The sequence below is a fragment of the Lodderomyces beijingensis genome (genome assembly GCF_963989305.1).
Source record: "Lodderomyces beijingensis strain CBS 14171 genome assembly, chromosome: 6".
In the NCBI taxonomy this organism is placed as follows: domain Eukaryota; kingdom Fungi; phylum Ascomycota; class Pichiomycetes; order Serinales; family Debaryomycetaceae; genus Lodderomyces; species Lodderomyces beijingensis.
In genome coordinates, this window is record NC_089975.1 from 972,810 (window position 1) to 985,042 (window position 12,233).

Sequence of the window (12,233 nt, forward strand, 5' to 3'; positions counted from 1 at the left end):
GATTGGCTTGTACGTCCAATTGAGACGTGGTTTTGAGTTTTAAATAGAGGTTTGAACAAACATTGCTGTACCTAAATGATGAACTTGATTCGTAGCTTTGAAGTTTCTAAATTGTGGGGTTGGGCTGGGTCGGGTGCTATGTCGCGGTTTGCGTGTCCGTAATTGCGCGACATTGGAAAAAAATGTATGTGTCTCGCTTTAACCAATGGAGCTTAACAAAAATAATCATGATGGTTATACCGTCAATATACATTTTCTAGAATTGCAAGTCGATTCCCAAGACAAGACAATGGTGGCATCGGATAAAGTTTGGGGAGATAAACCTGTTTACTATAAGCAGCCAATCAGGGTATGTTGCAGAGGCAAGTGGAGCCCAGGGAGAAGAACTTAGGGGGGGGGGGGGGTGAAGGGAAGGGAAGGACTGGTAACAGCAGACATTTTTGGAATCCACAGGGCCAGGAAGACGAGGTGGAAGACATGAAGTGTTCAAGAAACTGCTCAACGCGGGACTTTTGACTCGACCACTGTTCCTGTTTTTAGAATCTAATATGAATCTGTTCAGAGCAAAAGTGTCTCGGAATATAAATCACTTTTACAAAAGTGCAATTGTCAACGACAAACAGGATGTCATTAGTGATGTTTCAAATGGGACTGAAATTTCGAGAAGCAAGGTTGAATCAACTCAGAATTTTCCAATATCTCATATACACACATCATCTCATATTCGGCTACCCCCAAGAGAAAGTGGGTCGGTCAACACACGGGAATTTTTCAATTCCCCAGTTCCCCGATTCTTCCAGTATTCTTCACACTCAGTGAAAGCTTTTCTTTTTGATACTAACAGCGCAATAATATCTAGTGGTTCAGATATCACGCACACGTCAATCCAGCATTATTCACAGCGGTGCTCTTGGGAGCATCAGCACCAGTTTTACTTTTGTTGGTTCCCTTCAGAAGGAAATATCTTTACCCTGACCATGAACCTGTGCCATTTGTTTATCCCTTGCCTCAAAGGCCCAGAGATAAGAATTTGACGGGATACGATGATTAAATATATACACATTGCTGGGTTAAAGAAAGCAAGAGAGAATAAACGAACTAGGCTGAATTTTGTAATAAAAAAATGTTGTTGTAGTTGTCGTCTAAGTTTAGTCGGTTTTTACCCTGTAGGTGTCTCTTGTATCCTCTGACTTTTCCAACACATTGAAACGTCAAGTCTCACCGTGTCTTGACTTCTCTCTTCTTTTTTTTTTTGCAGTCTTTTGAGGTTTGCGAAAAATATTCGAGTACGCACTAAAAAATTTTCAGCGACTCTTGACCAAACTTGACTTTCAACAAATACACCATCAAGTAAAGATGAATCGGTGGTCGTTCCTAGCTAGGCCAGTGCTACAGTCATCGTCAAGATCACATATATCGTACAGACAACTTGCCATTTCTCGAATCAGCCATGCTTCGAATCCATTTGGAAAGCTCACATCGCTCAAACAGAAAGACACCACTGCAGCCACCACCACCCAGACACAGACACAGACAAAAGCAGTAGAGGGGGGAGAAGATACCATAGTCAAGAACGAGGACGGAGAAGTCGACATCAAGTCGATAACGCCGCGGAACGACGTGCAATTGCGCGAGTACCACGCAGAGAAAGCAGCCAAGGTCCGCGAAGCCAACTCGCTCGAGTCGATGATCCACCCGTTGAAACTTGCGCTTTTCAACAAGGTAGTTGCCGAGCACGGTTTTTTCAAAAACGACCAGATTGTGCAACACGAGGGACGAGCATTGCGATTCCATTTGACACCGGAGGAGATTGAAGTTTTGGAGCCGTCGATTTTCCTCCACTCTTACCGGATCAAGTCGTCGATGAAGAAGGCCACTGTCGTCAACCGATTTGTGCGCGGGATGGAGCTCAAGACCGCCATCACGCAGCTCCATTTCAACCCCAAGAAAATGGCTACTGAGTTGGAGAAGTTGTTGAAGAATGGCTTGGAGCAAGCACGCCAGCAAGAGTATGATGTCGATCGCGTTTATATTGCGCGGTTGTGGACTGGTAGTGACGGAGACTGGAAAAAGAGAGCTGATATCAAGGGAAGAGGCAGATGTGGGATCATCCAGCATCGTTATGTCCACTTGAAGTGCGTGTTAAAGACTCAACAGACCAAGTTGCGGATTGCTTGGGAAAAAGCCGAGAAGGAAAAAGCCCGCAAACCTAAGATGTATTTGAATAATGAGCCGTTGAACATCAAGGTGAGAGGCTGGTATAAATGGTAACAAGGTCGGCTCTCATTTGCATTTTGGAATTTGGCACTTTAGTGGGTGGAGAATCACACGTGTATATAGATGTGTAATGAAAAACATTGGTAATTAGAAACAAACCACCCCTCCTCAATCGAAATTCTCAATTCTACACAGGGATCAAAAAAGAAAAAAAAAAATAAGCGAAGCCTAAAAGGCTAAGCTATGGGGAAAGGCATTGATGGTCATGGTGATGATGGTCGTGAAACTTTAGCATGGCGCAGGAGGAAGAAGGAGGGGATGGGAGTGGGGAGAAAAGAGGAGTACGAGGAGGAAGAGGAGGGATTCGTTGTTGACGATTGTAACGAACTTACCGTTTAAGCGTATATGAACGATTCCGATCTGAAACGGGGTAGCCACAGCGTCAGCTACAGCTACAGCAGCATGGGGAATGCTTGTTTGTATATTTCGTATTTCCTCGAGTGTCATGTCAAGAAACATGAGCAATGAGGAAAGGCGGATTGGGGGATTGGGGAAAAGAGGGTTAGAGATGATCAAAACACCGCACATGGGGGGGGGAGGGTTAGTAGAACTGGTTGAGAGACATCTCTGATTAATCTTTGCCGATTAATATAAAATTATATTCGACAATAGAGACACCTTACCCCTCCCTTCCCTCTGTCTCTACCTCCCTCTGTTTGTCTACTGACCTGTATGCCTCTATTGCCAAATGGAATAAGCATAGAGTGAAGTGCAAGAGCTAGTTTAAGAGGGTTAGAGCTGTAGCTAGATAGCCCGCCGTTGGATGACCCTCTCTCTGCCGGAGTAAATCACGAGAGATTTTTGTTTGTTTGGTTACTTGTCTCTAACACACACCGTGGAGAGCACGTGACCCATTCCAGTGCCACCACGACTACTTACTAGCACCGACGTAGGTCTTGTCTGTGAGGTTGAGCCACCTTATGCGCCAACCACTAGTAGATCCAGCAGTGGACAGTCATAGACAGCCACGGGCAGTATAGCAGTAGTGATACCATTTCTAGAATCTCTCGCCAAGAAGCGGGTAGGATTATCTTCATGCAAATAGGAGGTTGGGTTTTTTAAAAACGGAACCAAAAAGCTCGCCAGATGTAGCAGTAATTGTTTCATAATAGGCAAACTAATTGAAACTACCACTGTCACCACCAGCACCACTAATAGGAGTTAGTGGCTACATAGATCTACATTACATCAAGTCCGATAGGGGGAACGGGAAAACGGGGGACAGCAAAGGGGAGAGAGCCAGACAGTTGGCTATTATTATCGTATTATTTTGAACAGACAGACACACACGTCCAGCGCAGCCCATGTAGCAGTTGGCCAATCATGCCTCCCCTTCCCGTTTCTTGTTTCCTTCTCAAGTGGTTGTGGCAGTCTTTTAGATTTTACTTTAATTGCCGTTTGCCCTCTGCACATACTGCGTGCTGTTTACTGCTTGCCCACTTCACTCGCTTGCCATGCCCAGGTGGCAAATCCTTGCCAGCATGCCATTTGGCGAGTGAGCTTGTGGGTTCTTGTTGCAATGTAGCAGAAATCCACCACCCCAACAGCTGAATTTAACTTTGATTTGGAAAAAAAAATAGACACACAGGGGAACTTGAACTTTTGCTACACTCGGCCATGTCTGTAGAAAACACCGTGAACCCAACTCTTCTGACTCATTTTCACCAATCGTAAGTGAATTGGAAAATAAATAAAAAAAAAAAAAAAAAGAAAACCAACATTTATTATTCCACAACTTGTTTGCAGCTCTCGTTGTAGTCTGGATTGCTCATAACTTTTCCCTGCTCTTCAGGCGTCGATCCCGAGGTTTGAAACAGGGAGCGTCATGCTTAGGAGACACGTAGGAGCGATTGCTCACTGGCAAAAGGCAGGGAGGCGCAAAGGGGAAGCAGAAGCTCGAAGCTCGAAGCCCCACGCAGGAAGAAAGCAGCAGCAGCAAGAGAGATCACATCATTATTGGCTGGGCTGCAGTCTCTTGCTTAGTAATGTCTCGTGGGAAAGCAGAGACAAAAAGTGTCTCAGTCTGGCACTCTCTGTCGGCGTGTCGGTGTGTACCCTTGCCACTGGTTGGTTATAATACGGTGTTGGGTCAGCAGTGGCAACATCACCATTTCAACCGGGAGTGTTTTTGGTGAGCAGTGGTGGTGGTGATGTATGTGTGGGGGGGGGAGATAAAAATATATACTCGCACTTTTCGCCCTCTTTAATCTACAACTACAACCACCATTACCATTACCTTTACCACCACTCTTCTTTCAAAAAACAACCACTGCGTTTTTGGTTTTTTGGTCTTTAGCAATTACATGTTCAATACCGCTTCGTCTTATACCACAGCTACAAGAAGAAGACTCGACTGCACACACCAAAGAGCAGTGATATAACATCAGCCTGGTTTTACGTCAAAACCCACTTTCCAACCCTTGCAGCGTTTTCTTTTTTTTTTTTTTTCCTTATAATTCCTTATCTGGGACTCCATCTGCGTGCGTGTGTGTCATCTAACTAGGGCCCACCCACTGATACCTCAATCATCAAGCAGCAAGAGACTCACGACTCAGGAATCAAAGTAAAAAAAAGAATCGGGAATCAAGCAAGTACTCAGAAGCAAAAGTTTTTAAAGCTTTTGGGGGCCGGTTTCGAAAGAAAAAAAAAACTTGATAATTGCTATTATCACAGGACGAGAAACACACACACCAGGAGCAAGAACGGAAGAAAGAAGCAAAGCGTCATTCTTCAATAAGATCATAAGCCCACGCCACTTCTCGTGCTCCTCCTACTACCATTCCCACTGTTGGTGCCTAGCCTCCCTTTTTCTCCTTTTTTTTCTTGCTCACCTCCAGCTCCTCCTCCGCGCTGCTTACCTACAGAAATATCCCCGCGTATAGTCAGAGAGCTTGTCAAGGAAAACACCAACAAGAAAGAGGAAAAGATGGGTTTAAAGTGCACTGATTATTTTGACAATTCAAAATACGATTCTCCCAATACCCAGATCATCACCTGTAGAGGATGTTCGAGCCACTTGTGCTTGTCGGACTTGATACTTTCAGACAACTTTAATGGCAGCTCGGGGCCGGCGTTCTTGGTGGAAAACCTAATAAACATCATTGTCAATCCAAACACGGAGGACACCCACATGAAGACTGGGTTGTACAAGATCAACAAGATCAAGTGCCACCAGTGCTTGAACAATCTTGGCTGGTACTACAAGAAATCATACTCGTATGCTGAAACTTACAAGGAAGGCAAGTTTGTCATTGAAAAGAGCTTCATCAAGTTTAGCGATAACTTGTCGACAACACAGTTGCTCAAGGAAAAAGCAATGCAGAGTAAATACAGAAGATTCAGCAATAGCTCGAGCCGCAACAACTCGACGATTTCAGTGGAGGCCGATGACTCGTTGATGGACCACCAGGATCCGTCTTTGTCATATTCAATCCTTCACAATGAATCATTGCCCCTTGCTCCAGAACACGAGACTTTAAATGCAACGACCACTTCAAATACAAACACAACTCCTCCTCCTCCTCCACCGCAAAAGATTTACAACAAGACGAGACGGACGTCCTCCTCCTCGTCTTCTTCGTTGTGCGATGCCAGCAGTGGCAGTCTATTGAACAGATTGAGATACCCCTATCGCAACTCGGAAGTTGAAATCTTCACCAATAACGGGGTAGCCAATTTTGGAGTCGAGGGCAATGAAGTTATACATGAAGATCCGTCAAGTGACGATGTTTTCATCGATACATAAAGAGACTTGAGAGAGCATACCCTTTATTTTTTTTTTTTTGGCTTAAGAGCAGGAAGAAGTCTTTAGTATGCTTCGCCTCTACTGGGCTGGTTGGTTGGTTGATGGTATAGCCGGATTGGAATACATGGGGAGTTACGGCTAAGGTTTGGTTTTTTTTTTTCCTTCCTTGATTTTAGTTTCTAGTTTTTTGGTTTTTTGGTTTGGTTTGGTTTGGTTTGGTTTGGTTTTTGGGATGTGGTTTAATTTGATTTGGATAGGTTTCTTATCTTTTTTTTTTTCATATGTTGTGTTGGCCGCCCCTGTGTGATCTTGCCTATAGTCTTGTTTAGTTTAGTATTTTTTTGAAGTTTTCACTTAATATAAATTTCATTCCAGGAAAACAATGGAGTCGAAATTGAACTTGAACTTGAAGTCCTTGGTGACTTTGGTGAGCCTCATGGGGCGATTCACCGTCTCTAACGTCAACTTCTTCAATATCCTGTCCACGTGCAAATCACCCCACGTACCCCCGTTTTGTGTCAAAACAAAAATAACGACAAAAGACAAAGGGAGATAAGCAGCTACCAAGTGTCCAGCAGCTGCTGCTACCATATGAGATAAGAGTGGCAAGTGAAATTGACATCATCTCGAGCAACAACGGGCTCAAATACTCGTTACACTTGAAATTACTCAGCTTTTTCCTCTACTAATGTTCAATTACTTTGCCCTTGACGATCTTGAACGTTCTAAAACTAGAAAGACTTGCAGATGACGTAGTTGCTCTCACGATCAGAACCCTCCCCCCCTCCTTCGCATCCTCCAGTTTTGCTATTTTGCCATAAACGTACTATCTTGTTATATGCTTTGTCCTTCATGTACATTTTGCAAAGTTCGCCAGTACTGAAATCACTTCCATGTCTGTCTGTTGCCAAAAAAAATGCACGTATGCAACATTTACGAACATCCGTCAAGGCTACAAACTGTCAAAGTCAGGAAAAAAAAACATCACGAAGGCTCTACTCCTTCCAGTTCAATGCGAAAATTACAATTATCGAAAAATCTAGGTTATTCAAAAAAAAAAACGAAGGAGAGATAAAAATAGATTTTGTTTTGATTTGTAGTCTAAATCGCAACATCTCTAGTTTTCATTCATGAGGCAGCCCCCACTTTCGGGGTCAATTTAGTATAAACCAAAACATAGGCATTGGGATCACTCAAAGCTTTCCTCTCGTCGATAACATTGACGTACTCGTCATCATAAGTCAGCCAGGTTTCGCCATCCGGCTGCAACACATGCGTGATGTAATGCCCCGAGGAGATTGATCTTCCTTCGTGCACAATCACCGCGATAAGTCTATATTTAGCTGGCGCGTTGTGGTTGTCCATATACGGCGACAAGTCCAAGTACTTGGAGTAGTTGATCAGTTGTTTCATCTTGCTCGAGGAGTTGCCGTTGAATTTGAATCTCTTCAAGTGAACGGTTAATGTCTCGGGACTAGTCGAGATCTTGGAGATCTTGTTGGCGTGGGTGAAATCCTTGCATTGTTCACAATAGTAACCGGATTTTTGATCCGAGTCGGTTTTCTTGATGGTTTCGTTGGAGAAGAAATCATGTATGGATTTTTCAATTGATAATTTGTTGGTTGAGATCGGCATGGGCGATGACACTCCCCCATTAGATGGTGTTGGTGCTGAAGCCGAAATTGGTTGCACTGATTGTGCTGATTGTGATGCTGATGTTGATGGTGGTAATGGTGGTGGTAATTTTCTCTTATTCAAACCCAAGGATAAATCGTAAAATTCTTGTTTTGTGATTGAGACATTACCACATTTCAAACATGTAATCTTTTGATTCAACAATCCGCCAAAGATATCATAGATTATCGATTCGTTCAACTTGCGGCCCAGTGGAGTGCTATCTTCTTGCAATCTCGACATTAAACTCATGAAATACTCGTGGCTATCTTCTTGTTGCCATTGGCTCATCATACAATTGATTTCATCTAATCGCAGAATAATTTTCTTGGGGTTGACATACATGACTTTTTCACTCTTGGGAGACCATAACCTCTTGGACAATTCAGCCAACACTTGGGTGATTGAACGGGGCTTGAGATCAGGTACTTGTCCCTGGTACACGCCATTGAGATAATGTTGTACTGCGGGAATGTGAATAAGAGATTGTATCGCGGAGTTCATGTAGCACGTGACTCCGCCGTTGAGCAAACCCAATGGTGGTTTAAACAGTTGCATTTCCCTCCAATTCTTGTAGATTCGCTGTGATCCATTGGAGCCTCTATCCAGTGGGTTTTCATTAAGGTTGAAGTATGCAGAAATCTTGTCCAAGTTGTTTCTCTCCTTGTCATCTGGTGACGTGGGTGGTGTTGAGCTCCCCTTGACCACGGGCGGTAAGGAAATGTTATTGTTAATGGCTGCGCCACGCTTCGCTACAACTCCATCGTCCCTAACTTTATCTTCATCCACCTCTTCCTCCTCCTCCTCTTCTTCTTCTTCTTCTTCTCCTTCTTCATCGGCTTGATTCCCATCGGAAGCGGATACACTCGGGCTACGTGTATCGCCATTCAAAATCTCGTCCAACTTCAAATCGTGTCTCAATTTCTGTATATCTGCATCTTCATCCTCCAACGCTTCCAATTTGCTTGATTTTTTCAGCACCGACGATTCATCGTCGTCGTCTCCCTCGTCATCTTCCTCGTCATCTTCATCCTCTTCTTCACCATCGTCGCCAATTTTGTACTCTGCATCATCCTCATCATCCTCATCATCCTCTTCTTCTTCTTCTTCTTCTTCTTCTTCTTCTTCTTCTTCTTCTTCTTCACTACTCAACTCATTTTCCCTCGGCTGTACTTCATTAGTGTCACTTTTCTCCGCTTCACTAAATCCAGTAAACGGCGAGTTCTCCTCGTATATTTCCCCCGGCGACGATTGTTCATCTCCGGTTTCTTCAGGTTTCTGCAACAAGCTGAATCCTTTTAGCAGGGGCTTTTCGACAACATCTTCTCCTTCCACAAACTCCTCACCGACATCTTCTCCTTCATCGTCATCATCTCCTGAGGGCGTTGCACTAAAGAGAGATTTCAAGGACCCCCATAGACTTCTCGCTTTCTTTGGAGAGGGCTGCTCTTCCGGCACTTCGTCAACATTCTCCTTGTGTGCCACCGCCGTCGCCTTTACCTCATCATCTTCTTCTTCTTCCTCTTGTTGTTGTTCTTGGTGCTGTTCTGCAGCAACCTCGGCTTCCTTTCGCAGCATTTCCTCGAATTTTCTCTTCCTTTTCTTGTCTCTGGGTCTCTCATACTTATTCCCACTATAAGATGCAACAGCATCAGCTAAAGATGTCGGCCTTATAGTATTGGCATTTTTCCGTTTCGGCAAAGAGCCTTGTTTCCCCTCTGCACCACTTTGGTTCTGAGTTTGATCCTTCATTTTCATGTCGCTGCGCTCTTCTTTGGATAAAATAATGTAGGAAGAAGGTAATTCGTCTATATTGGTTAGATTTTCCTGGACTTTCGCTGGCTTGAATGTAATTGGAGTCGATAAATATCTCTGCAAAATGGGGTTCGTTATTGCCGATGCCGCGCTATTGGTGGTGGCTCTCAAAGTTGTCGCGTCGAGTTTGCGAATTATGTTGTTTGAATTTTGTGATGATGATGGCGGCAATGACGATGAGCTTGGTGAAGCGTAAGACATCGAATATTGTCTTGTTTGAATAGATTTAGATATATATATTGCCGGCGAGGACTCTCAGGTCCAGATGCTCCAGTGGATACAGCGCTATTTGGTAAACCGGCGAGCGTTGATCTCCCAGTATGGCTGCGATGCGATGGTCAACGATATATATATGTATATATATATCGTATATCGTATATCGCGTAGGAATGTTGTATCCACCTTTTGGTATATATCTCTCTGAATGGTTAAAAAATTGTTGCACCGGAAATCAGCTCTCTTGGCTTCCCTTCTCGACTCCCACAATTTTTTTTGTATTAATTTCGCGCAGGCCCATCGCCGGGTTTAAGAGCAGGCACAAGGCCCAATTACGTGGGGGAAGCAGGATCCAGAGGGTGACGAGTTCACGCGTTATATGGCTATTACAAGCTAGTTAGTTGCTTTTGGCAGATGCCAATAGTTTCTCCCGAGCATCCAAGCTTATCAAGTCACAGATATTCTGCGCAGCCAACGAGAAGACAGTGTCAAGTATTTTCTTGTTTTTGTCTCTTGGCTCCATCGATGATGCAGACTGAGCGTAGGAGTAAAGGAAGGAAGTAGCTTCCAACGCCAGCATGCCATTCCCGCCAACGACACCTAATTCTCTTCCGCTTCCGCCGCCGTGACGGGCTCCTATTATGTCGCCCATTCTGCCCAAGGCTTCGCTTTCATGTTTCAGTTGGTGTCGCATAAACCTCCTGCTTCTTGGGTCGTCTCCAGCGAAAACAGGGCCAGCCATGGGCGAAACAGCGTAGTTGGAAACAGGCGTGCCGCTTGACCTCGATCTAGAGTGTTGTCGAAGTCTCCTTTCGTAAAATGCTTGGTCGAGTGGCACTCTTCTCGCCAATTTCAGTTCGCGCGTCAACTGTCTGCTGTTCCAGTTTCGCGCTTGTGATGGGCTCATGTCAAACCTTCGACTTGCCCTGGGGATGCTGCGTCGATGTCTCCACGGGTTATCCTCTTGGTCTTTCATTATTTCATCATCACCGTCATCATCACCATAAACGTCGTCGTTCTCTTCATCTGCATCTGCATCTGCATCTTCATCATCACCGTCATCATCGTCATTATCCGTTGCGTCTTGTTGTCCACGATCTTCCTCTTCGACTTCGCGCTCGTCCCTCACTGATCCTTCGCGCGTCTCGACTTCATCCGCGGAATCAGCTTCTTGATCGGATGTGCCCACAGATGCAGTAGTCCCGTCACGGTCACCTTTGTCCAAATCACTTTCATCCATCACTTCATCATCTGCAAGTTCAGCTTCCCTCCTTCTAATATTCGCTTGCTTCTTTTTTTGCTCTCTGCTTCCAGCTGCCCCTTGAACTAGCAATTTTCTATACATTACATCTTCAAAATCATGGCCAGTTCGCTTCAACAACACGCTATTGGCAAACCGGTCCTTGTGCCGGTCTTTTGGTCTCCGTTGTAAAGTATTGATCACGTCAATAATGAGGTCATCTTGACTTTCCAAATTGTCTTCTTCAATAACGCGGTAATTGTGGAAGTAGTTGACCGTGTTGAATTCGTCCACCTTGGCAGCTCGCACTTCTTGGTTCAAATCAACTTCCAATGTCTTTATAAGCTCCAAAAAATCACCTTCACTCTTTAACAATTTCAACATTTCCCGATCACGAGGACTTTCAAAAATTTCAATGTCCAAAGAATAATACCTAGACGAGTGGCTACCAAACTCCGATCTCTTCAGTTTGGGCAAATTCTGCAATTGTGCAGGTGGAGCAGCACTTGACTGGTTCTCCATGTACCCATCGGGCAAAGTTCTAAACGCGCCAATGTCCACCTTGCCCAGCTTCAACGTCTTGACGGGGTCAACAACAATGGCCAAATACGGATCTTGGAAACCCTGATTCAAGGCCTGGGTGCTATAGTCAATCCCACTAAGCCAGCACCCGTACCCGGGATGCGAATGATACCATCCAACGATATTCTCGTCTCTCTTGCCGCCCTTTTCATTCGATTCGCCGCCGGCTTTTTTGTTCAAGTCCAAATACTGAACCATGTACTCATAGGCCTCACTTTGCGCATTGACTCTCGTTTCTGTTCCTTCAACTGGTAGTCTATACGTGTCCATAACAACAATGGTCCGATCGACAATCTTGCCAACTAGCATCCCCATGATTTCAATCGAGCCTCCCGTTTGAGCATGGACGCACATCTTGACGAGGGCCAACGAGGAGATTTTGCATTGGTTGAAATACTTTGCATCCGTCTTCCATGGTTTCCGTTGTGCCAATACGGGGTCAATTGACGGTAGTTGGTACACTTGTTGCCCTTGTTTGCAATCTGACGTACAAGTGTTGCCACTGTTGCTTCTACTACCGCCACTGCTGCCACTACTCCCTTCACTGCTGCTGGTTTTAGCTGAAGGGTCTCTTGCATTGTCGTCACCCGAGGCAACCGTGCCAACTGACTTAAACTTCAAAGACGAGTCTCTTTCTTCAGCTATGGCTTTTGCCAACTCATCGTAACAGCCCATCCTGACTGT

At 44.7% G+C, this 12,233-nt stretch overlaps 5 protein-coding genes across 5 annotated transcripts; 3 read left to right on the plus strand and 2 right to left on the minus strand. All coding sequences in view use genetic code 12, as the record gives it.

Moving 5' to 3' along the window:
* Window positions 1-205: 205 nt before the first annotated feature.
* On the plus strand, window positions 206-1,051 carry LODBEIA_P51310 (uncharacterized protein; the record flags this gene model as incomplete). Its single annotated transcript, XM_066975430.1, has 2 exons — window positions 206-349; window positions 860-1,051. The coding sequence occupies 2 exons, from the start codon at window positions 206-208 to the stop codon at window positions 1,049-1,051; spliced, it is 336 nt and encodes a 111-aa protein (XP_066832069.1).
* Window positions 1,052-1,356: 305 nt separating this feature from the next.
* LODBEIA_P51320 (mitochondrial 54S ribosomal protein uL22m) lies at window positions 1,357-2,271 on the plus strand (the record flags this gene model as incomplete). The annotated part of the gene is made up of 1 exon (XM_066975431.1): window positions 1,357-2,271. One exon carries the CDS (start codon window positions 1,357-1,359, stop codon window positions 2,269-2,271), a length of 915 nt encoding a protein of 304 aa, XP_066832070.1.
* Window positions 2,272-5,203: 2,932 nt separating this feature from the next.
* LODBEIA_P51330 (uncharacterized protein) lies at window positions 5,204-6,022 on the plus strand (the record flags this gene model as incomplete). Its single annotated transcript, XM_066975432.1, has 1 exon — window positions 5,204-6,022. The coding sequence occupies one exon, from the start codon at window positions 5,204-5,206 to the stop codon at window positions 6,020-6,022; it is 819 nt and encodes a 272-aa protein (XP_066832071.1).
* Window positions 6,023-7,150: 1,128 nt separating this feature from the next.
* On the minus strand, window positions 7,151-9,712 carry LODBEIA_P51340 (uncharacterized protein; the record flags this gene model as incomplete). Its single annotated transcript, XM_066975433.1, has 1 exon — window positions 7,151-9,712. The coding sequence occupies one exon, from the start codon at window positions 9,710-9,712 to the stop codon at window positions 7,151-7,153; it is 2,562 nt and encodes an 853-aa protein (XP_066832072.1).
* A 412-nt stretch (window positions 9,713-10,124) lies between these two features.
* On the minus strand, window positions 10,125-12,224 carry LODBEIA_P51350 (uncharacterized protein; the record flags this gene model as incomplete). The annotated part of the gene is made up of 1 exon (XM_066975434.1): window positions 10,125-12,224. The coding sequence occupies one exon, from the start codon at window positions 12,222-12,224 to the stop codon at window positions 10,125-10,127; it is 2,100 nt and encodes a 699-aa protein (XP_066832073.1).
* Between the last annotated feature and the right edge of the window lie 9 nt (window positions 12,225-12,233).